This window comes from Podarcis vaucheri (assembly GCF_965113315.1).
Source record: "Podarcis vaucheri genome assembly, chromosome: 5".
Taxonomy (NCBI): Eukaryota; Metazoa; Chordata; class Lepidosauria; order Squamata; family Lacertidae; genus Podarcis; species Podarcis vaucheri.
In genome coordinates, this window is record NC_138763.1 from 11,685,796 (window position 1) to 11,712,162 (window position 26,367).

General features: G+C 42.6%; 1 protein-coding gene across 7 annotated transcripts in view; it reads left to right on the plus strand.

The window, feature by feature from the left end:
- Positions 1-26,367, plus strand: part of PEX5L (peroxisomal biogenesis factor 5 like) — a 173,588-nt gene that overhangs the window by 93,746 nt on the left and 53,475 nt on the right. For 3 of the 7 annotated variants that reach the window (XM_082224205.1, XM_082224209.1, XM_082224208.1), the window contains one exon: positions 21,984-22,088. The exons of 2 other annotated variants lie outside the window; for them this stretch is intronic. In XM_082224205.1, the coding sequence (XP_082080331.1) occupies positions 21,984-22,088 (105 nt within the window). Of the gene's footprint in view, positions 1-17,338; positions 17,398-21,983; positions 22,089-26,367 lie in introns of those variants that run through there. 2 more of the 7 variants (XM_082224206.1, XM_082224211.1) reach the window with 2 other exon arrangements.

A 26,367-nucleotide genomic window follows, 5' to 3' on the forward strand; every position in this document is an offset into this window, starting at 1 on the left:
TTTTCTTTAACACAAACTGATTTGGAAATGTAGAGAACTGAACATGAGATTAGAAAAATGAGAAGCCGACAGTCAATGTCACCCACCTGGAAACATATGGAAGGTTTAAATTGATGCTGAAGTAGGGTGACATAACCTGTCTAGGAAGAAGGGTCATAGCTCAGTGGTAGATCATCTGCTTTGCACACAGAAAGTCCCAAGTTCAATCCTGGGGATCTTCAGGTAAGGCTGCAGATGTCCCTAGTATGAAACTCTGGTGAACCACTGATGGTCATTGTAGATAATACTGAGCCAATACTGAGAACTTTTATGCCAGTTCTGAGCCAATGTTCCTGAGAGAGTTCCAAGACATTGACCCCACCACTTCATCAATTAACTGCCTCAAGATTGCATCCGGTGCTTTCCCACCTAGAAAAATGGGTGCAGGAACTCCCACCTTTTTTTTTTTTTTTTTTTTGATGGGCAACCCTAAGTTGTTGAGCTTCTTTCAGGTGATTTTTTAAGGAAGCGCCAAAGCTGTTTTTAGGGATCCGCCAAAAACACATGCCACATAGCCTTCCGTAAATAGCTTCTTTCAGAAGAGAAGCAAATCGCCAAAAATGTGTGGATGCATCAACTTGCACCATTGGCAGAGGCCAAGCTCAGGAGAGGTGCCGCAACTAAGTTCCAGAGCGTTCCGGCTGAAAAAAAAACCCTCGTTGTATCTAGTGGATATTGGATATTTAGTGGTATTTAGTGGTTTATAGAAAAAGTGCCCGGAGGGAGGAAAAAAGGGATGCTAAAATAGGACAAGGAAGAATCCAGTAGCATAATAAGTTATGGAGGAGATGCGTGTATATGAGCGAGAGATCCCAGGATGGAGAAAAGAGGTTGCTCTATCGCAATATCTTGGACTGACTCTTTTTAGAGAAGCGGAAGGGCTGCATTATCATAGCAGAAAAGGCTCACCATGCACAGCCATAGTTATTTCAAAAGGACACTGAATGTAACAATTGGTTCTGCACAAATCTGTCATGAATAGCCTGATTAATTGATACATTAGATGTTATATCAGCTGCCCGGAAGGATTTGAGTTGCTACCCAGGTGCACAAAAGGATAAAGCACAGGGAAGCTTAATCTGCTTGTGTTCCTGGAATGAAAGTGTCTTAGGAAGGATTCCCTTCACATTAAGCTTTCATGAACCCTTCTGCAAGCTGAGCCCTGGAAGAGAAGATGCTCTCAAGGTCTCTCTGCACTTTCAGGGAATCTAACGAACATGGATAACTAACATGCCAAGGATATATTTTGCATAGGCAGGGCCCTGCCAAATGGGTGGTCCTCCAGTTTTTCTCTGAGGCCCATTGCTCTGATAGGTTTGTACCACATATCTCATTGAATGTGTAATCACAGACATGTAGGAAAAGGAGCAAGTAGGAGATCAAAGTAGGTCAATGAAGACCTTTGTGAGCATAATCAATGCTGGAACCCAGATAGTTCCTTTTATAAACCATAGCTAGCAGAAGATGTAGCAATGGTCTTCAACTTGGATTTAAAATAGCTTTAGACAACTTCGTAGAGGATAAGTCTATCAATGGCAATTAGCTGTGAGGATCATGTTCTACCTCCACTATCAGATGTAGCATGCCTCTAGATACCAATTTTGGGGAATCACAAGCAGGGGGAGTGCTGCTATATTCAGGACCTGCTTCTGGGCTTCCCATGGGCATCTGGTTGGCCACTGTGAGAACAGGATTCTGGACTAAATGGGCCTTTGGTCTGGTCCTATTGCAGATATTAATATTGTGTAGTTTGAAGCAACTAGAAGTATAAGAACTGACTCATTTTGGAAGATAGCATTGCCCAGACCCATAAAAATATTATTCAAACTTTTACTCACAGAACTCTTTAAAAACAGTACACAAGCCCCAAAGATATACCCAAAATATCCATGCAATGTATTGTGCTGTCCAGAACAAGCTCAGTGTCTTATAAATAAAAGATAACTTCATAAATCAAAATGCCCTTTCAAGATGGCAGATTTGCAGCTCAGTACCTTTGTCACCTGATCTAAGGTTACAACACTCACATGTTAGCTAGCAGAAAATTAGTTAATTATCAACTCAGCAAGAGCTCAGAGACCACTTAGAAAAACTACTGCGGGAGAAACTCCAGTGTTAGCAATACACATTTAGCCATTTTCTATTTTAAACCTTCATTAATATACAGGCACTTTCATTTCTGTGTTGATTAAACCAATTATACTTAACAGATCCTGCAGGGCTCTTCTTAGGTCTTTATAACTAAACAGGGATTTCCCATGTTTGCTAGTTGGACAGTTCAGATGTGGAAGGAGTCACTTCTAAGGATACTCCTGAATTTGACCTAGGCTTGAATCTAGGAAGGGATCTCAGGTGGAGGCTAAAAAATGGATTCATTTAAAAAAAATTATTTATTTTTTTGGCCACAGTTGAAGATTAACATTCCTGTACCGATCTTTCCAAAATTATACCCAAACCAAAACATAGTCATTTTTGCTTGGAAGCTTCTGTTCCACTGTCTTCACATTGCATTTTTTACAGTTTCCCGCTGTATAAAGAAATGCTTCTCAGTGCCAGGAAGCCCATTAAAGCCGAGTGGTGGTGGGAGTGGGGCATGCCTGATCTCAGAGAGTCCTGATAAAAGATGAAATTGTTTTCCCCCAAACAAGTCAAGAGTATGAGATTTCTCACTCTGAAAGTTGTGCCATATTAAATGGCCTTAAAGATTAAAGGCATTCTGAGATCAAAGAAAGAGAACGCGATAGAGATCTTGCTTTATATATTTATTATATATTTAAGAAAAGACAGGCATTGATTTGTTGGCTGCCGGGGTCTCACTGCGAATACGCAGTCCTCCTTCTATTCATTCTACCTCCCAGGAACTGGTATCAATTTAAGCCTATCTGGTAGGATATCACTATCGTGTTGTTACTTCTGTTTTAGCAGTTAAAAGGACACAATACATTATTGAGTAGGGTTCGAGAGTGCAAGTCAAGATTCTTTTAAAATGTTAATGTGGTCCATACCAACAGATTTGCGAAGGTTATTTAAAATGGAAGGATATAGGAGGCTAACGCTTGGGTTTATTTCTCATTTTGCTATTCTGAAAGCTTTTTTGGCTTGGTTTTGCTTTTCTTCTGTGCTAGATATTTGTCATTTTTAGACTATACACAGACCAAGAACACAATGAGGACTGTGGAATGGTTCCATTTAATTGTTGCTTTAAACAATTCATTGATTGAAAAACAAAGCCTAAACAAATTGATCTATAAAATGACCGTATGCCCCGGGGTATAAGATGACCCTATTTTTTGGGACACCAAATTAGGGAAATGGGGGGCGGGGTTGCCTAGGGTTGTTGAGCTTGGGGGGGGGGGTTTGCCACAAAGCACTCACCCGCCTGACCGCCAATGCCAATCTCATGCCTCGTCGAAGCCACCTGTCGTCTGCACGCTTGCTGCCAGCAACCGCCAAGCGCCCACCCAATTGCCGCAGCAGCAGCCAATCATCAGCAGGCCTTGCCACAGCCACCAATCACTTGCCCAATCGCCACTGACAATCTTTTGCCCGCAGCTGTCATCAATTGCCTGTCCCCCTCTGCACTATCTGTGTATAAGGTGACCGCATAAAAAAACATTGTCTTATACACGGAAAAATACAGTATGTTTCTAAGTTTACAGCCTTGGCTGAATTGGCTGCCTAAACCTGGTAAAGGGAGAAAGAAAACATTTTTCATTTGAGTTTTTGCTGGGTTGGCAGGTCGCATCACCTAGCTGAACTGGCTAAGGATCCACCCTAAATCCCTCTTCTGGTCCCACCACCCCCCAACACCCCTTTTTAAGGTCTTACTCTAGTTTAAGATTCAAAGGGCTTGGATCAGCTAGCTGACCCCAGCAGAGCCAGGATTTGGAACAACATATTTCTGATTGAGCCAGGGATCTCCTGGTTTAGGCAAAATCCCACTGACTCCTAACCCAACTCATTGCGTCACATCTAGCCTTAGGGTTGTGCCCTTTTACTAAATAAACTCTCATGTTGGTTTATTTATTTAAAAATTAAGCCTCGGGGGAAGGGGTGTAGCCCCAAATGTGTGCTGCTGTAACTGGGATTGCATCACTGACTCTATGAAACAGCGCTGTTAGTGGCCCAATATATCTGGGTAACTTGTTACCAAATATATCGGATCAAAAATATTCTGCAGAACATGACCCACTTAACGAAACCTTTGGATATCAGGAATTTTTAGAAGTTTCTAGGTATCGACTGTGGTCATGTGTCTATACTACTTCCCCTTTTTTCAGATTACATTGAATTATCTGCCTAGATCAAGACAGCAGGGAGCAGTATTTTACATGCAAGATGCATCAGTTTTAATCCCTGGCCTCTCCAGGTAACGGGATAAGGTAGCACATGGTTTGAAAGATGTATAACCCCCGAGAGAGAGAGAGAGAGACTCTCAGTCAGAGCAGACAATGCCTGGGCTAAATCACCATAGCGCTGGTATAAGGCGTTGCTTCTACATCGTGCAAATTAAGTATGCCAGTTCAGTGGTTTTCTCGGGAAGAAGATCTGGAAGGCTATGACAGGCAAGCTTTCCTGAAAGACAGCTTGTCCGCCCACTACTGATTTTACTGCAGCTTCCAAAACTTACTGCGATGTGCAGACACAGGATAGTGTTGGGTATATAGCAGAGTTAGCAGGCGCAAGGGCAAGGCACACCAGGCCTGGCCAGGGCCCCATGTCAGCTGAGCAGTGGAAACCACTGCAACACAACAGCCTAGAGCAACATCACACCCTCCAGCCCCATCTCAACCTCTGCACATTACCACTGAAGTCTGAATGGAGCCTATGGACATATGGTCCCTTTCCCTCCCTGCATGACTGGGATCCTCTGTCTGAATGCCCAGAGGCTGCAAGCAGCAGCAGAGGTCCTCTGGGACTATGTCATGAGAAAAGCCTACAGGGAATCTGTGGAAGATGTTCAGGGGTTCCTTGGGAGATCAGACCGTGTGGAAAAGCAGAAAGCTTGAAAGCCAATGCCTCCCTTTAAAGTTCCATTGCCTCGTCTGGCTGCAATCCAGAGATCTGCTACTCAAGCCATGCCAAAGCTCTCTTTGAGATCTTTTCTCAGTGCAACTGCTTTTGAAACAATCCTCCGTTTCAACTGTTGCTTGCCGACATATAGCATATAAGCTTGGAAGCTACTTTTCAGGACACTCACATCCAAGTCCAAAGGTTTTCTATAGAAGAAGAAGAAGAAGAGTTTGGATTTGATATCCCGCCTTTCACTCCCCTTCAGGAGTCTCAAAGCGGCTAACATTCTCCTTTCCCTTCCTCCCCCACAACAAACACTCTGTGAGGTGAGTGGGGCTGAGAGACTTCACAGAAGTGTGACTGGCCCAAGGTCACCCAGCAGCTGCATGTGGAGGAGCGGAGACACGAACCCGGTTTCCCAGATTACGAGACTACCGCTCTTAACCACTACACCACACTGGCTCATAGTGGTTTTTTTTTATATCCTTGCATGACATTCAGTGTGGTCTGCCTCAGGCACCCCCAAACTCAGCCCTCCAGATGTTTTGGGACTACAACTCCCATCATCCCTAGCTAACAGGACCAGTGGTCAGGGATGATGGGAACTGTAGTCCCAAAACATCTGGAGGGCTGAATTTGGGGGTGCCTGGTCTACCTGCTTGTGCTATGGAATTTGAAATATACTCGGAAACGAGTGTGGATTTCATGCTCTTTATTCAGCTCATAGTAGTGAGGAATGAAAGTTCCCCCAAAATATCTGCTTTATATACATTATTTACACAATGGGCCGCACGTGATTGGCTAATTCTGGGATTCTCCTGTAGGCCAATCAGGTTGTGGATTCACTTCCACCTGGAGCTGGATTGGGTGGCTCCTGCAGACCAATCATACTGCTGCACTGTTCTAGGACCAATCAGACTGCTGCATTCTGGAACCTATTGTTCTAGGACCAATCAGACTGCTGCATTCTGAATCCTAATGTTCTAGGACCAATCAGACTGCTGCCTTTTGGATCCTATTCAACTCAGTACATAACAGAATTCCACTTGTGCAACAGGACTTCCGGTTCCTCTTGTCCTTCCTGCAGCTCACTGCGTGCCCCAAAAATCTGCGTCAGTCCTCCCAATCCCCTCCGAAGCATATTATGGCTGCTTCAGTAGAGAAGGAGAAGAAGCCTTCCTTTGCATGTGAAGACACTTGCTCACACTATCCTGGAATTCACCCCGTATTTCCAAGCTAGAAATGCTGAAAAGAGCCTGGAATTATTTGATGGTCATTGCTAAAGTGGCAGAATGTCAGTAAGGTTAGGAGCACAGACCTGGTAGCTACGTCAGACTTTGAGGAAGTGGCTCTGCACTCAAGGAAGTTTAAAGCAAGGCTGGTGGGGTGTGTGGCCTGCAGGGAGAGGATGTAGCTAGAGGTGTGTGGCTTGGGAACAGACCCAAGCGGCAGATTGAGAGTTCCATAAAGTAACATTTGACCCCTAGGGCTGAGGCATTATCTCTCCCCTTCGTGGTTTTTCTAAAAGACAGTTTTGGAAGGGAAAACATGGGGTGGCCTTTGCTTTTGCTTTGTGGGGGTTCAGATAACATCTGATCCTGCTGACACAGAGGTATTCCAGTGCAACCATTTCTGCTTTGGCCCTGATAATCAAGAGAGAGGGTAACAGGTGTTATATATTCAGTGGTCTGTGTTTGCCTGAGCTTGAGTCTGGACTATGGATTCTGAGCTCCTGTGTTCTGATTCGATACATGATGTCCAATCACAGAACATTTCAGGATTTGGACCTCTGCCATTGGCCCTTGAAATCTGAGTCGTGATTCGCAGCTTGGAAGTTTAGACAGCCAATCAGGTTGGGAGTGGGAGTGGCCCAGGTTTTCAGGAATGTATATAAGCAGATACTTTGCCCCTGTTTCCCAGTTATGTAGTTCAATAAAGGTTCTTTCTGTTATCGCTGTGTCTTGCCTCGTGGGAATCCACCTATACTTCAACAGAGGACCCACAATTCACTTTCTTTGCAAAGACCCTAATAATAGAGAAAGGGGTTGTTGTTTTTTTGTTCTTCTTAAAATGTGCTTTCAAATGAGATGCCCCTATGCCAAAATGCTTTAAGGTGGTTGGGCATACAAGCAAACAATCTGAGCTCCTGCTTATAAAAACATATTTTTCTATAGTCTTTCTGACTGGCCGGCTGGCTGTGGTGATAAGCATGAAAATAAGAGGCCGGCGCCAGATAAAATCTCAAAGCGGAGCTTCAGCTCTTCAGAGGATGGGGTGCTGTTACTTTGAGAGGTCCATGACCCTCAGCTAGGCAGGATTGGGAAGACTCTGCAAAAATAAATAACTGCATGCACATTGGCTTGATCTGCAAAATTTATTCAGGCTTGCAGGATTTCACTTTGCTTGGCAGAGAATTGAGGTCACTGTAGTGCAGAATGTTATTTTCTCCTCTGGGTTGGAGATTTGGATATTCGGCCTGATGTCCCAGAAAATTTCTAAGCCAGGCCTTCAAACCTTGTGAGCCAACAAGGCAAAAGCAGCTTTCCCTGCCTTGGAGAATGCGGCAGCTAGACTGGTGACTGGGAGTGGCCGCCGGGACCACATAACACTGGTCCTGAGAGATCTGCATTGGCTCCCAGTACGTTTCTGAGCACAATTCAAAGTGTTGGTGCTGACCTTGAAAGCCCTAAACGGCCTCGGTCCAGTATACCTGAAGGAGCGTCTCCACCCCCATCGTTCTGCCTGGACACTGAGGTCCAGCGCCGAGGGCCTTCTGGCAGTTCCCTCACTGCGAGAAGCCAAGTTACAGGGAACCAGGCAGAGGGCCTTCTTGGTAGTGGCGCCCGCCCTGTGGAAGGCTCTCGCATCAGATGTGAAGGAAATAAGCAGCTATCTTCTTTTTAAAAGACATCTGAAGGCAGCCCTGTTTAGGGAAGTTTTTAATATTTAATGCTGTATTGTTTTTAACACTTGATTGGAAGCCGCCCAGAGTGGCTGGGGAAACTCAGCCAGATGGGCGAAGTATAAATAATAAATTATTATTATTATTATTATTATTATTATTATTATTATTATTATTATTAGAGGTGGTTATCATCATCATCGTTTTTTATCATTATTATTACATATACATCCCATGTTTCCTCCAAGGAGCTCAAGATGGTATATGTGGTTCTCTCCCCATTTTATCTTCACAAGAGCCTGGTGAGGTAGGTTTGGCTGAGAGCCAGTGACTGGCCCCTGGTCACCTCAGTGAGCTGTGTGGCTGAATTGTGATTTGAACTCTGGATCTCCCAGGTCTGAGTCCAACACTCTAAGCACTACAGCACACTGGTTCTCCTTCAGTTAGCAAGGAGTTTAGGGCAGCGAAAAGGAAAGCCCAAAGTGAACGGCTTACTACAGCAAAGAGGGAACTGAAGGCTTTCATTCTCTCAGGACCAGATCCTTCCTTTCAGGATCTGTCCCCTTGCTGGAGGAATGGAAGGTCTTAAAAGGACTGGGCTCCGAGTTTGAGCCTTAGCATGTTTCTTCTGTTCCTTTCAGTAGGACTGGCAGATTGACAGGGGGTGAATATCTCCAGAGTAGAAGGAGCTGGTTCCTCAGAAGAGGAGGAGGAGTTTGGATTTGATATCCCGCTTTATCACTACCCAAAGGAGTCTCAAAGCAGCTAACAATCTCCTTTCCCTTCCTCACCCACAACAAACACTCTGTGAGGTGAGTGGGGCTGAGAGACTTCAGAGAAGTGTGACTAGCCCAAGGTCACCCAGCAGCTGCATGTGGAGGAGCAGGGAAGCGAACCCGGTTCACCAGATTACGAGTCCACCGCTCTTAACCACTACACCACACTGGCTCTGGCTATGGACACCAGAGGTCTGGATTCATCACAGTCTTAGGCTCAGTTCAGCAGGCTCAGATCTACTGAGCTCAGGCCCGGCCGTGATGCTGGGTCCAGTGTTGTTGGGTGCTGGTGGACTGGAGAATCAATTGGGCTGCTGGATCTAGCTAGATCTTGTTATTGTTGGGAGTCCCTCTTCCATGTGACAGCTCTTGAGATATTTGAAGATGGCTATCATATCTCCTCTTTTCCGGGCTAAACATGCCCAGCTTCTTCAACCGCTCCTCATAAGGCTTGGGTGAGGAATCTGTGGTCCTTTGAAGGTTACTGGACTACAGTTCCCACCATCCCTTTCCACTGACCATACCAGATGGGGCTGATGGGAATTAGAGTCCAACAACATCTGGAGGGCTGAAAGCTGTCTACTTTGAGGGATTTGAGAACCTTTGTAAGAAAGCAAGGCTTTGGCCATCCACAGTTTTGCATATAAGAGTGATTCAGCTGCCCAGCTTGTTTCCTTTAAACTAAGTGCTCTACTAATATTAAGTTAATTCAAAAGCAAATTCCATTTTGACCATGTTCACATTTTTCTCATGCTTGCCTTATATTAACATTAAAGCACTCAAGACTGAGTAACATGAATATTTATGAGAATGCAAATCTTTAAAGTCAACTACTTGAATATTCATGTTCACCAAAAGCAAATTTGAGATCACACAATAGATGACAGAATCTATGCCCCACCAAGTTATTGGACAGAAATGCCACCCACATAGCTTACAAAATTAACTTGTGAAGTATTTGCAACTAAATTATTTTCAATTAAACTCTTTACATTTTTCTTTCTGTATGCACGTGAAATTATTTCAAGGAAATGCAACATTTTTGAATGATTTTCTCCTCAGTCATGTCAGGCATCTTTAAAAAATGTTTAGGGTTACTTTCATTTCGACTCAAGAAAACCACCATTTTATAGTTCAAATTGGGGGAAATAAATACAGTAAATGGACAAAAGTACAAAGATTCACAAAATATTTAGGGGTATGCGTACCACTACACCCCCCCCTGAAAAAAACCCACTGATGCCAGGCGTACTAAAGATGTTAGATTGTGGAATTTAGTTCTAAGGATTGAGACCTGTTATTAGGCCAACCTAGGTAGCCATAGAACAGCAATTTCTCCAAGGGAACCATGTTTGTCACAGTTGCTGGCGAGACAACATTGCTCATTCTGAGCTGCAATGTGACTGAGATTCCCATTTAAGCTGTGGCTCAGTGGTAGGGCACATGCTTTGTCCCAGGTTGATTCCCCACATCTCCAAGTACAGAGTCGTGTCCAACTCTTCGTGACCCCATGAACCAAAGCACGCCAGGCACTTCTGTCTTCCACTGCCTCCCACAGTTTGGTCAAACTCATGTTTGTAGCTTCGAGAACACCGTCCAACCATCTCGTCCTCTGTCGTCCCCTTCTCCTTGTGCCTTCAATCTTTCCCAACATCAGGGTCTTTTCCAGGGAGTCTTCTCTTCTCCTGAGGTGGCCAAAGTACTGGAGCCTCAGCTTCAGGATCTGTCCTTCCAGTGAGCACTCAGGGCTGATTTCCTTCAGAATGGATAGGTTTGATCTTCTTGCAGTCCATGGGACTCTCAAGAGTCTCCTCCAGCACCAAGCAGAATTATTAGGAAGGTGCAAAAGAGAATTTCTCTTAAGATCTAGCTGCAGGTCAATCAGTCATTTTATTTGTATGCTGCCTTTCCAAAGTTCAAACCAAGCTCTATAGGGTTGGCGTATTTCAAAAAGTCAAAACCCAGACACAAAAGTTGTTGGCGGGGAATAACACTTACGATGTGAGCTGCAATACACCTGGGTTTTCCTGGACATTTCTACCTATTTTAGGAAGTTCCGCCCGGACGCCATTTATGACGGACGAATCCCAGCAATGCCCCGGAAATTATGGGCGTATGGCAACCCTACATAACTACAAACATTGAAAAGGTAAAGGTAAAGGGACCCCTGACCATTAGGTCCAGTTGTGGCCGACTCTGGGGTTGCACCGCTCATCTCGCTTTATTGGCCAAGGGAGCCGGCGTACAGCTTCCAGGTCATGTGGCCAGCATGACTAAGCCGCTTCTGGCGAACCAGAGCAGTGCACGGAAACGCCGTTTACCTTCCCACCAGAGCAGTACCTATTTATCTACTTGCACTTTGACGTGCTTTCGAACTGCTAGGTTGGCAGAAGCTGGGACCCAGCAACGGGAGCTCACCCCGTCGCAGGGATTCGAACCGCCGACCTTCTGATCGGCAAGTCCTAGGCTCTTTGGTTTAACCCACAGCGCCACCCGCGTCCCAACTACAAACATCACATAACATAAATACTTAATAAAGGACCGATAGGTGGCATCCTTAGTGTGGTCATGGAATAGCGCCAGTAGCAAAGGTTCCTTGCTCATCTAAGAGCCTGCAGTGCAATCGGGTGAGACAAAGGGAAGAGCAGGCCCAGCAGATGTGGAAACTAGGAGTGGTGAGAGGAAAGTAGTGAGATTTTTTAAAGGCTTCACAAAGTGGCCAAGATGCTTCACCTGTTCTTTGCAACCAGCGTGTTCCTAAAGGTTTTGAAAGTGTGCAACAGAAAGTAAGTTCAGGTGTTTGAGTACTATAGGGCAGATTTTTATATATATATATTTCCTCATTTTCTGTGATTGGAGTTCCTGAGTGATGAATTACTTTTGCTCAGCGAGGAGAGCACTCTCAGATTGCCTCGTAACATCACATTAATATTCTGTGGCAGTAGCTTAATTAAATCCTCATTAAGCAGTACCATATTTCTTGCAAGTTCTGCAGCTCGGGCTGAAATTAATTGTGAGCTGTTATACAGAGGCACCAGCTGCTAGAAAAACGGAGTTCCCTGCACCCACCCAGTTGAATCTTACAGGAATGTTTTCAATCAGGGTTGAGCAGAGGGTAAGCAAAGGTCCACTGGGCAGTTTCAGGTGAGCTACCTAGTTTTGACTCCCTGTATTTTTGCAAAGAACGCTGAACCAGACAGACCTGAATGTCTCTTTTTAGCACATCTGTGTTCTTAAGCAAATAATGCCTTTTGGGGAGCACTTAGCACAAATTAATTACATTTTTGTTATAGCAGCTGAGAAATCCTAACCATGTCCCCTTGCTTTGTAAATCTAAAATATACCAGCAGACCACAAGGATTCTATTGTCGTTATCATCATCACTGGCCATGCAAGAAATAAAACCAGCCCACCCCCAATTTACATGGTTTGCAAATATCAGGTTTTTAAAAGTCTCTTCTGCCTGGCCCACAACAAAGTGTTCTGCCAGTGTTCATAACAAAGCAATTATAACTAATAGAAGTGCCAACGTATTTCAGAATTACTGGTTTAATCTAACTGTCTCATTAAGTCTCTGGCTCAAGGCTGCTTCACACACAACATCCTTTCTATATTAGTAGAGTGGGAAAACACTGTGACTATTATGATGGTGGTATGACAATTAGTGCATGGTGTCTAAAGGCTTGGTGCCATGCTAAGCCCTTCTGGAGATGAGCTGATGCTTGAGCTAAGCCATAGTTTGAGAGCCAGTGTGGTGTAGTGGTTAAGAGTGGTAGATTCATAATCTGGGAAACCAGGTTCGCATCTCCGCTCCTCCACATGCAGCTGCTGGGTGACCTTGGGCCAGTCACACTTCTGAAGTCTCTCAGCCCCACTCACCTCACAGAGTGTTTGTTGTGGGGGAGGAAGGGAAAGGAGAATGTTAGCTGCTTTGAGAGTCCTTCGGGTAGTGATAAAGCGCGATATCAAATCCAAACTCTTCTTCTTCTTCTTCTTAGTGTGTCACATGAACCCGGGCTCATGATTTAGCTCTCTCCAGAGTCCCGACTCATCACAAGCTGTAATCAAGGTGTGTCTTGTGGTTTGTCCAGGACAGCTAAGCCATGAGCCCAGGTTCAGACAACACACATAGTCAAACTGCAATTTAGCTCATGTTATAGCTGCATGGTATAGCTGCAGATCAGCCAGGCAGGAGCAAAGTGGGTACAATGTCCTTTGCTGGGGACTGTACACTTGTGCATTCATTCATCCTAAACTATGGTTTGGCTTAGTGTGACATACAAATAAGGATGGAAAAGAAATTCCAGGGCTGGATCTACACTGATCTGTTAAAATGCTGTAAAAAAGTAATATAGCTCTCAATGCAATTTCCCATGGACAATGGGTCGCTGTTCTACAGCGCCCTCTGGTGTCACATTTTATAACACATTTTTTATGTTACAACCAACCAGTGTAGATTCACCCCAGATTTAAATGTGAACTTTAAATTTATGCAGCTAAGCAATGTGTACACAAATGCATATAAATATGCACAGTGGTAAAAGAAAAGCATACAAAAATGCATTATTTTATGGGAAATCGCTTTGCAAAAATGTGTATAGTTAGCAAAATTAGGTACAAAAAGCGTGTTAGAAGGTAAGTAGCTTTGAAGAAGAAGAAGAGTTTGGATTTGATATCCCGCCTTTCATTCCCCTTCAGGAGTCTCAAAGCGGCTAACAATCTCCTTTCCCTTCCTCCCCCACAACAAACACTCTGTGAGGTGAGTGGAGCTGAGAGACTTCACAGAAGTGTGACTGGCCCAAGGTCACCCAGCAGCTGCATGTGGAGGAGCGGAGACGCGAACCCGGTTACCCAGATTACGTGACTACCGCTCTTAACCACTACACCACACTGGCTCTCAGTGGCTCTCTACTTTTATGCAAAGTAGATTGAGGTGCAATATGATTACATCCATACAGTGTTCCCTACTTCAGTAGCTTAATCACATTACTCATTATCTGTACCTATAACCATAAATAATAATAGGATATAAAGGAGACAAACTAAAACTAGAACGAAAACGGTAACAGTTTTGAAAAAAACAGATATATGTGTCATTTGGGTGATACATAACTCTGGTGAAAAAGAAAAACGTTTCTAATCATTAAATTAGGACCTGGTTATATATTGGGCCCCTGTGAAACTATTGGAAAATCTAGTCTTTCTTCAATTAGATAAATAGGAAGATGAAAAATACCGTAATAGCAAGTATAAGATAAAAGAGAAATAAGAAGTGATGAGAAATAAGGATGAGGTTGTGGTTGAACAAGGAGTCTGATTCGCAGGACACAGCAGTTGCTGTTGGGCTTTAATCAAAGCACTCTAAAAGCTTATCCCAACATCCCTGTAGTGTTGTATGGAATAATAAATATTTTGTGAAGAGATTTCTGTGGCAAGTGGTTTAATACCACAGCATGCATGTTACTTCATTTCTTTTACAGATTTATAATCTACTTCATGCCCTGAAGGCATCTAAGCAGTGCAAAAAACCCCAAACCTAACTAACTAACTAACTAACACCATTTCTACAAGTATATACAATTAATATTCCATATAATGACTCGAACACACTTCAGGGAAAGACTTCTTGAACAAAAACGTCTGTTAAAATATTGAATATTAAATATTGAAAGTTCTGTCCTTCTGGCTAGCTTTCAGCTGAAGTGTAGCTTATAAATAAACCCAGATGCCCAGTATCCTGATTATGGAACTGCATGTTTCAGGGCATCCTTTGCATTCGTGCCACATTGGGCATTACCATTTTTGCTAGAACCACAAGTCATTTCCTGGCATCAGCTTGTAAATCCAACATTGGTATGCTGTGATGTTTCTTGGGCTTTTCCAACATTACGATTTGACCCTCCTTGCGAACCCCACTGAATGAAAACTGGAACATTAGAAGTGGCTGTTAAATTGTATTCCCTGAAAGTAGAGTTTACCCTGTCCCACCTCCCTGTAAAAGAAGCCTTGCCCAATCCTTTGAGCGTTACATTGTGTGTTATGCATGCTGATCTTAAAATCTGCACACTGCAGACCAGATTTGTATTTGTCAAGCTCATCCACCAAGTCCTCCGAGGTGCTGCATTTATGAAAAAACCAATCCCCTTGTTTCTCTAAGCAATGATGAGCTATTCATTATCAGAAACTGGCAAGTGTAAAATTAGTCATTTCAGAACAAAACAGGTAAAAGGTACAGGAAGCCAACCTTAATGGAAAATATTTAGCACTAGAGAGCATCTGAAGCAAAAAAGAAAATTACAGCTAACTCCATTCTTCCATGTTTCGGGAAGCTTTTAATGTTTGATGTATTATAGTATTTTTATATTCTTTTGGAAGCCGCCCAAAGTGGCTGGGGAAGCCCAGCCAGATGGGCGGGGTATAAATAAATTATTATTATTATTATTATTATTATTATTATTATTATTATTATTGTTATTGTTATTATTATGGTTATTGATATGGGCATCATTAGTTTTTAACAGCAGCATCAAACAGATGATCAGTTGTGTTACATTTTCCAAACGTTGATGGACTAATCCTTTATTTTTGGTGATGGTCCTAGAAAGACCGGCTCAGTTCACACATAGTAGCTAAAACATGGGCCATGACTTGAGTTGGCACACTCCCTCCTTTCTTGCACAGTCTTGATTTCTTTCCTCACTTTCTGATTTGGGCAAACCATGGTTTACCATTGCATCCAATTAAAGCCTTTGTGGCCACGGTTCCTTTACACAAATACAGCCTATGGGCATTCAGCAGACATGCCTTCAACATGTGAACATGATGTGGATGGCAGTGGCTTAGGATGTAACAGTTAAGGCAGGGCAAGTGCATGCAACCCTGCTCTCTCTCCGTGAGATGTTAAAAGACTGAGTAGGGCTGCTGTTTCATATGCAAGAAATCCAGTTTTGCAAACAAGGACACATCTGGCAGAGATCCTAAGCTAACCCCGGCTCTCTGACATGTGTTACATTCACTCATCTAGTGTTTAGTGGTGCATGAAAATATCTGAAGGGTACACCTTTAAAAAAAAAGGGAATATGAAGCATCCTCAAGGTTGTAATTATATGCATAGTTTGCTAAACCTCATTGATTTGAATAGGATTTAAGCACCCTGACTGTGCAATGGGTTGCAGCCCAGTTCTTTGACGAACCGAGGCCCAAGTTTCTCTGTGCAAAATTCATATGTGATTTGGATCAAAAAAGAAAAGATGTCGCAATCGGTTGCTGAGCTTTTGATGCAAGATTTGTAGAAGATGGGGATTTCAGTGTTTGTTTTAAAAGATTAATCATGTAAGGCTTCCTAAGTCTCAGGCTGCCCATAAATGAAGCTCTTGAACGCTGCGAAGAAACACTCAGGCTCAAACATGCTGTGCCCTGTGCTCTCTTCCCCATTAGCGTCTAATCTTTGGAGCGTCTAATTGTTGGAAGTCTAGAGATACTATAAACACATAAGAGTCCTGCCAAAGGCCTGTCTTTCCCATTGATCTGTCTCCAAAAGTGTCCATTCAGATGCTTCCTGGAAGCTGAAAAGCACAGTCCACCTTTTGCCATTTAATTTTGTTAGGTCACCCAACAGAATTTCTATCTGTTAACTTTCTTCATTATTCTTCATTGTTATAATTTGGCAGATTTCTATAATTCTTTTCATTAGGCTGAAATGCTGACTGGGGCTGATGGGAATTATAGTCCATAATACTGAGAGGGCACCAGCTTGGGGAAGGCTGATTCCCCAATTGGAAGGTGCTTCCGCTACTCTTTTTCTGCATATTTCCAAGTCCTTTAATATCCCTGATCTCCTCTATAAACACCCGCTCAACTACTCTTCCTGGTCCATCTGTAAAACCAGTATCACAATAGCTCAAATTGGAAGAGTAGACTTTGAGAGAGGACAGTGGCTCATTTTAAATTTCTTTGTGTTATCCTGACTTTTAGGGCTGATTCATTCAGTCCACTCTTCCTGTTTTAGCAGCTACAAAATAGACTCACAGCTGTTCCTAAGTGTCTAGAGAGACAACAGCTGTAGCACAGAGCTTCTTTTCCAGCTACTCTCCCCTGTGTACTAGTAAACCTGCTATAAGGGTTTATGGATGGCTGCAGGTTCGTCATCATCATCATAATTTATTACGGTCAAAGACCAGCTCAAAAAGCACAACGGGGACAGCTTTCACAAGCAGTGGCGTAGCGTGGGGGGGTGCAGGGGGGGCCGGCCGCACCGGGCGCAACATCTGGGGGTTAGGGTTAGGGGGCGCAAATCCACGGGTTAGGGGGTGCAAATCCATGGGTTTGGGGGCGCAAATTACTTGCCTTGCCCCGGGTGCTGACAACCCACGCTACGCCACTGTTCACAAGGGCTAAAAAGGGCTGCAAGTTTTCTTCCCCCACCTTACCCCCCCACCCAAAGCAAAGCCCCCTTGTGACCAAAGTAAAGGGAGGGTCTCATGTCTTAAGATTGAGATGGCAGTGGAAGGTTTTGTAGTGTTCTGATCACAACCGTCCAATGGACTGATTATTTAAGAACCTGATATCAGGCACTAACATGGGTATCATAACTCTTTTCAGGCAGTAGGTGAGACCTTGAAGAAAAAGTGGCTCTGGCTTCAGAAATGTGAGCTGACCTTTGCCTTGGTGGGTTTTTTCCTCCTGTGCAAGAAGTAAAAGGCACTGCATGTTTTGTTTTGTTTTTACTTTCTTTCTCCAATGCATCCTTCCTAGCTGACAGAACTTGCTTCATCCCAACATTCAGCACGAAAGGACTAACTTTGCCAAAGTCGCATGATATTTACCGCTAGCCCCACATATCATGTAAGAGGATGCTGTCACAGATTGATTGACTGAATCACAAATGGAATCGTGCATACTTGGCCAGAGACCTTTTGCTATGCTTAGCAACTAGAATGTGCTTCTCATCAGATTAAAAACACCATTATAAGGCATTTTCTTTCCGGTTCTTCGGATATCAGTGGAGTGTAAAGGAACCAGCATGCTTATTAAATTGCCCGATATTTGGTATGAGCATGTACTGTAGGGTAACCACACAAGCACTGAATGAATATGCTGAAATTTTTGCTTTGGTCGTAGATGTTTCCAGAAATCACATCTCTATGGGTGCATTTTACAGATATGAGAAATAACATGTCTTATTTTGTTCTCCGTGGATTGAAAGAGTTCTGCATAGTAACCTGATAGGTAGATGCCAACAATGAAGTTTTAGATACAACATGCCCCAACATCATTTTTTTTAAGCCCTCAAATAAGCTTGGTTCCCCTTCCCCAGTAATAAATAACTGTTTCCCTTGGAGAGAAAAAAGCCAATTGAAAAGATGAAATACTGGAAAATAAAAGTCTAAACTCTGCTCATCTGAAATCTGGTTATGCAGGTTTTATGTATAATTATGTATAGTTATTATAGTACAGTACAAATACAGTACAGTGGTACCTCAGGTTACATACGCTTCAGGTTACATACGCTTCAGCTTACAGACTCCGCTAACCCAGAAAGAGTACCTTGGGTTAAGAAGAAGAAGAGAAGAGTTTGGATTTGATATCCCGCCTTTCACTACCTTTAAGGAGTCTCAAAGCGGCTAACATTCTCCTTTCCCTTCCTCCCCCACAACAAACACTCTGTGAGGTGAGTGGGGCTGAGAGACTTCAGAGAAGTGTGACTGGCCCAAGGTCACCCAGAAGCTGCATGTGGAGGAGCGGGGAAGCGAACCCGGTTCCCCAGATTACGATACTACCGCTCTCAACCACTACACCACACTGGCTCTCACTTTGCTTCAGGATGAGAACAGAAATTGTGCTCCAGCGATGTGGCGGCAGCAGGAGACCCCATTAGCTAAAGTGGTGCTTCAGGTTAAGAACAGTTTCAGGTTAAGTACGGACCTCTGGAACAAATTAAGTACTTAACCCGAGGTACCACTGTACAAATACAGTATATGAATCCACATATTACCCTCCCCACACACAAAGGAGAGTTGTTTTTCCACCATGCTTTCCCAATACAGTGGTACCTCCATTTATGAACTTAATTCATTCCGGAAGTCCGTTCTTACACCGAAAGCATTCTTAAACCAAGGCACGCTTTCCCTAATGAGGCCTCCCGCCGCCAGTGCCCTTCCACCATTCAGCTTCCGTTCATTTTCCGGGCCAAAGTTCGCTAGCCAGAACACCTACTTCCGGTTTTGCTGAGTTCGTTTCCTGAATCGTTCATTAACAGGACTGTTCATAGACCGAGGTACCACTGTACATTGTCCAATCCAGGTGTGCAGCCTTTGATTATGAACATCACTACCAGCTTCCATCTGCATTCTTCCTCCCAGGTTCCTTGCATGGGGGGGGGGGACCAAGGCAGTTGTAATATCCCCACATATTTAACCCCATGAGGCCCTTCCCACCCATTCTATCCTTTCACCAGCTGAGCCACAAAGAGACACAAAGCTGTGCAGTCATCTTGATGTCCAGTTCTGATGTATCATTAACTTTTCCACGCCTCTAGAATGAGCAGTGTGTCTGGTGTTCTGCCTTTCCACATCTACACGGTTTAGGGCTGTTTTGACATGTTCCGTTACCGCACCAATCTTAACCCTGAAGCCATTTAAAAACAACTGTGTTTAAAATACAGTGGTACCTCTAGTTACAAACTTAATTCGTTCCGGAGGTCCGTTCTTAACCTGAAACTGTTCTTCAGTAGAGGCGTGCTTTCGCTAATGGGGTCTCTTGCTGCCATTGCGCCGCCGGCACACGGTTTCCGTTCTCATCCTGGGGCAAAGTTCTCAACTCGAGTTAACTCTTCCAGGTTAGTGGAGTTTGCAACCTGAAGCGTTTGTAAGCTGAGGCATTTGTAACTCGAGGTACCACTGTGTTCTCTTTTTTTTCTGGTAATGTGAAAGGCAAACATAGAAGGTGCTTTAAAAGGTGGGAGGGGGTCAGGCAGCCCATCTGAGCAGAAGAGGGGAGGGGTCAAAGTGCAAGTCAATCCAAAATTTGACTGCATGCATCAGGCAAGCTGCAAAACAAGAGTTCACACCAAGGAACCCATTTTTATTCAATCTGTTTAATTTGCTGTCACCTAAGATCACACTGGCGAGATCCAATGCAACTTTGAAATCTTGGATGATAGCCCAGAATGCCTTGAGCTGGAAGAGATATACCTTAATGCAAAGGATGGCTCAGCCATGGTAGGAGGTGCTTGAAGAAGCCATTTTGTCCATCACTCAGTTTCCTCAGAGGACCAAGCTGATGTGTGGCCAGTCTTGGCACTGATGTGCCTCTATGAAAAGTATATTTTTTTCAGGAGAATACCAAATTATATCATCAAAGTATTCAGGGATGGGGGGGTTGGTTAATATATGTTAAACTGGCAGGTTCTCGGTGCTATAGATACACATTGTAAGGTACACACAAAAAAGGTTGGTGGCTTTTTCCCAGAATGCTATATCAGAACTGACTCAAAACTGACAATACTGCTTTTTAAAGAGATGCTTCATTGCTCAGATGCTTCCCTGTGAATGTGTATGAATGGCATTATGTCAACTCTGCCATGTTTATGTCACTGAGTTTACCATATTCTTCTTGAGCTTTTAACGAGAAATTACACATCCTTTGAAAGAAGTGCTTTGTTTGATTTTCAGTTGACATTCATGGTGTGAATGGATTCAGTCTCCACTTGCATTGGGGTGTTAAAACCAATGGGAGTTACAACAAGCTTTTTTTTACTTCTGAGAATTTAGGATCTCCTCTTGACCAATGCACTCTTCTGCATCTGACATTAATTTTAAAATTCTATTTATTTTATTATAACTTTTTTCTTCTAAGGCAGCTTGTGTTGCTACTGTGACTTGCTCTTGTATTGAAAGGAGAACTCGTTCAATTTTCTAGGGAGAAGATTTTCCTCAGAGAAATAGGATTTTATTTCAAAGAGGTTTCTTGACATTCTGTTTGGATACCACTAGTTTTTGCATCAAATGTTAACTACAACTAAACGCTTCTTTTTAAGAATTCAAAGTTCAGAAGCAACAGGCAGCTTCTGTCTCAGTATGAATGTTCAACTCCCTGTGCCATTCACTTGATAATTACAGTAATTGCATGATAGCCTGCCTGTTTGAAGCTTTTGTCACATGGTGACTTCCCGTGAGATTAATGTTTTGTCTTTTAAGAATAGCAGCTATCAGTGGGGTAAAGTAGATACCTGATGAGATTTTATGAACATGTAACTGCATTGTTATAGACTGTTTGCATTCACCCCAAAACTACCAACAATGAATGAGGTCGGCTTGATGTCGTTTGCAAATGAAAGCTAGAAAAACTGTTTATGCCACTTGCTTTAACATCTCTTATAATTAATACCACACATGATGCTCAATTCTATGGCTTGAACTTCAATAATGCAAGGCCCAGTCATTCAGTTGGTAATAATACAGTTTTTTAGACTGTTTAAAGAGCTTAATGTGAACTTTACAAGAACCTGTAAGGTTGAATAATACAATAAGTTGCTTCAAATTGTTTCTAATGTGGTAACTGGCCCTGGGACCTTAGGGTGAAGGGCAGATAATAAATAAATTCATGATCAATTAATAATAATGTTATTTCCATATTACGGTTATTGAGTAAGTTCATGGCCGAAGCAAGATTCGAACCGGAGGTTTGCTGATTTGTAGCCTAGTCTGATAGCTGTCCTGCACTAGCCAGGCCAGCAATTAATTCTGGGAAACAAAACACTGTACAATTGGCATTCCAAGAGCGGCTGGGGAAACCCAGCCAGATGGGCGGGGTATAAATAATAAATTATTGTTATTATATTTTTTTATATCCCAAAGCTGAATGTCACTACCTGGCCATATATCAGTGTACCCGACATAATACACTGGATTTCTGTGGGGACCTGAGAAAAAAACCACAGATCCCATGGCTAATGCTGATATGATCTTGAATGGCTGTTATGAAGTAAGCCTGTAGCATTGGGCATCATATATCTATTCGTTATCACTATTAAGTACTTTACACTTGTTGTTTTAATTGCAAAATTCACAGTTTTGTTTACAGTGACCGAAAATTGCTTTTTCTCCACTTGACGCCTTAGTTTAATTTTGGGGCTGGTGTTGTTTTTAGGGGCTCAGTACTAATGATAACCATAATAATAAGCTATTTCTGTATCTGTAACAGGTTGCTAAGTTTCCTCCTGACACGAGTCATTGTTGATTTCACTGTTATAGGGGAAAGGCTCTAGGGCGGCAGATAAGGCTGTTGCCATGGTGATGAAGGAGATACCGAGGGAGGAGTCTGCCGAGGAAAAGCCCCTCCTTACTATGAAATCACAGGTGGGCAGAATGGTAGGATTCTGAGGAGGAAGCTGACATATGTTGATTTTCATGGAGACCAACAATGAGCCGAGAATGATTTCTGTTCTTGGAGTCAAATGTTTCATAAGACTGAAAAACAGGGGTTGGGAGAGATATTTATGTAAGGCCACTTTCCACCCCAAATTACATTGGGGGCTTATTTTGGGGGGGGAGCCATTGTTTTTCAATAGTTAGTACTTCGGCTGATGCATTTTATCTTTAGCTAATCGACTTCAGCTTGGTCTTTTAGAAAACCCAAAATGCATAATACGCAATGTTATACAGAAAGAGAGAGTGAAAGAAATCACTTTGTGTTTCCTGATCTTGTGTATTAGGGCTTGGGGCTTAAAAACCAAAAACGACAGAGGAGTTGAGGAAAATGATTTACAGAACCACAGCGTACATATGTCAGTTACCAGTAGAGTGTCTAAAACCAATTGAAACTGTCAACTGTGATTCATGCTGTCCATACTTGCATAACAGAGTATATATAAATGCACATTCACAGCAAAAGGTATGTTGATAAAACTTTATGTAACATCTTCTCCATAGAGGTGTGTGTCATTTTGCAAAATATGTTTCAGTGCCTGTAAAACACTGGACCTCCCTCATTTCGATTTGAATCCCTTCTCACGTAACGAGTAAAAGTCAATATGCAGACCCATAGTTTGAAACGACTGCTGTAAAAGTGTAGAGAAATTTTAATAGGTTCTTCTGTAAACAACAACAACAACAATACACCCAATCAAATGAAAACCTGTTTTGTTGAAACTGTGTGCTTTTGGTCTAGCTATTGCCAACATATGAGATTCTGGCTTCATTCAGATGCAATATAACGAATGAGCTTTGGGCTTGTCAGCTCTGTTCTCTCCTCCTTTGGCACAACTGCGAGCAAGAGACTGAAACTTTCTCTTCTCTTTTTATCTAATCGCACTATAGGGTTAGGGTTATGTACTGATTGCTGATGCAAGCCAGCTTCAAACAACCATAGCTGTTTTAATAAACCAAAGTTAAGATGAACTGCAATTTAAAGTTTGGGCATATGCTCATGTACATAACATTCAACCATAGTTTAGCATTACATCCGAACCAGGAATAGTGTAAATTACACTATTAAACATGAATTGGATAAAATAGCATCCGTTTTGATCTAAGCTGTGATGCTTGTCACGTGGAGACTCTGTACTCTGTCACTCAATTTAGATGGCAACTAAATTTAGAATATGCATGCCTGCTTGGTGATAGTTATCTTCCAGTGATATTTATCGTACTATATATTAAATAGGAGCATAAGTTAAATACATTCTAAGTTGAATGCCAGATCGGAGCATATGCGTAAAATAAAAGTAATGATTTTAAGCATACTAGCCACAAGTGAGCAGGAAGGTTGATAGCCCCTGATAATCAATAGTTTAAAATTTTATCTGGATTAGAATTCCAAAATCATTTCCACAGTCCCACTATTCTCTAAATACTGGGTGGTTTATTTGACAAATCTAGGATAATTACCAAAGGTCAGCTCAAAATTTCCCCCTGGGTTGTCCAGATTGTGTGTTCATGATGCATAACAACTGCCAACGTTATCCTATACCTAAATATCACTTTCTCTCGATTGCTCTTACAGATTTACAATGCTGCATTATATATACAGAAACTCAAAATGTCCCATGTTTAGATTGCATTACACAGGGCAGTTTTCCTACATGGATTACGCTGAATGGTGTGAAGATTGTGGCAGTCTGGGCTTCTAATGTGCACATGCCTTGGGAATCCATTGCCCACTGAGATTCCCCAACATATATATACATGTGGTAAGAGACACATGAACAGTCTTCTTACATGGATGTACCCATGTAGAAAAAACATCCTGTGAAACATCTCTACACTGGGACATGACTGGGTGATGGAATAGGATGCTCTCCTTTCTTACATCCTATTTGGATTTTACATAAATCAGCTTATGAATCGTACCTGTCGAGACACTTGATTCATAATGTGTTTTGTGCCCCATTTGTATTGGTTGTATGTAACAGTTTACCATAAATCATTTGTGATACACTCCTTCAAAGTAAAATGTTGTATCTGTTAGTCTGTGTACACTTTTTTCTCACTGTGTACCAGTTGACTTCATCCTTGTTACGCACCAGTTGGCTACACAAAGCCAAGAGAAGGCAAAACCAAGTGGATGAGTGAGTATTTTCAATAATTGTCTCCACATTGCGTGTGCCCACGTTTGCAGTAGGGTCATGTTGCCTTTCTCCCTTGCATACCTGTTATATAAATGTCTTGCTGTTTTATGATGCCTTTGTCCTTTGCCTTCCCATGTGCACCTTTTGTTCAGAACATTTGTCTGGTATAATGTAATACCACAGGGAAAACTGCAAGACCTGGACCCAATTTATGCATTCCTTTTGCAGCAAGGAACCCACACAAATAATGCTTTCCTGTAGCAGGACTCCCGTTTTGCATTAGTGATGTGTATAAGCATTGAACCAATGGCTTGTTTTGGTAATGTGACTATTTCCTGTGCCAGCTTGCCTCCTTTGGAGTTGTTGTTGTTGACTTGGGAAGTAACCAAGCAATCCAAATGACTAAACCGATTCACAGGAAAGCTGTTTTTCAATAGTTCCCATGCCACAGTGGTATTGTACAAATCAGGAATGAACCTGTGGCCCTCTAGATGTTGTTAGACTCCAGCATACCTCTCTCTCAGCTATGGAATGATGCGGGTTTTCTTTCAACCAAATCTGGAGGGCCACAGATTACCCAACCCTGGTGTAAATTGAGCCTTGGAATTATAGAACCGTAAGAATGACTAGTAAGTCCCAACTGTCTGCCCAAGGCAGGATCATCTGCCAAGTACTTTAGTGTGTTTATTTTGATTTCTGCATAAAATGAGGCCAATAAAGGTTTGCCTGCCTGGATGGCAGAATCTTAACAATGAGAACATAGTACGCAACAGGATTTCAAATATATATTTCCACCCATTGCAGAATGGATGCCAGCATATTTTCTAAGCAAGATCAGCTCATAAATACCAGGTATTTTCTAGTAGGGTATGCCCATTTGGTTGAGGGAGTGAAATACCATCTGTCAATTTATCAAGAACGTCCTTGTTTTGGAAACTGTGTAATACTTAAAAGTGTCACTTGTACTATATGATACAGCAGCTACATAATGGACAAAAATAAACAATAGTTTGTACAGGGAATAGTTATAGGGGAAACTACTACAACCCTGGCTGAATATACACTCCCATTAACACTGTATGCAGTAAGCTATCACCACTGGCTTAAAAAGTGGTGTACAAACAAATCTATTTCTAGCCTGTAGCTGCCATGTTGTTTCTTGTGGAATACTGTGTTTTGGTACATTTTCCTCCAAACCAGCTTCGATCCAAATTGAGGAAAAGGATGGCCTACTTGTGTTTTAAGCTGGTAATTGCAGCCCCCCGTGGATCTGCTTAAACTGCCAAATGTTCTGTTGGTTATTTCGTTTACTTATTTAAGGAAGGTCTTTCCCACTCTTCAGGTAAAACCTCTCTGAGTAGCTAAAATAAGGAAGGACTAAAACCATGGTAAAGTGTGTTTTGGAAGACCCAACAGGAACGACAGAAAGCCAGGCGATTATGTTATATAAGAACTTGACGTCTGAGTCAATAAATAGGCCTGCGCATCAGAGACTGCATCAGGCAAGACTCCTAAAGGGGAGCATTCAAGAGTCCATATTCCAGAGGAATGTGGTGCAACCGTCCAATGGGCTGCAGCCATCAGCACTGGCCAAAGACATTTTGCTGCCTGAGATGGAATAGCAAATGCGCACACACACACACACACACACACACACACAACCCCACCTCAAGGTGAGTAGTACTCGAGCCTGGCCAAGCTATCTTGTACCCTGAGACAGGAAGTCTCACAAGCCCTTCTATAATACGATAATTATATTACATAAAAAATTACGGTAACCTTTTGCCCTTTCATGACACCAAAAAGTAGCTGCTCGAAGCAGTTGCTTCCTTCTGCCTAATCGTAGAGATGACCTTGCTCTGAGTTTTGATCCTTGTTCCTCATACGCCTAAGCAAACCAGATTTGTAACATAGCTTGAAAAATCATCTCTGGGCAACTGCCAGTAGGCTTTATTTGTCTCTAAGAACTCTTAAGCCATAACAATTAACACATAATCAGACAGTTTGTAAGTTAATGTTTTATTGCCTCTGTTACTTATTTTTCGCGTATAATTTCTGCCATACTATCC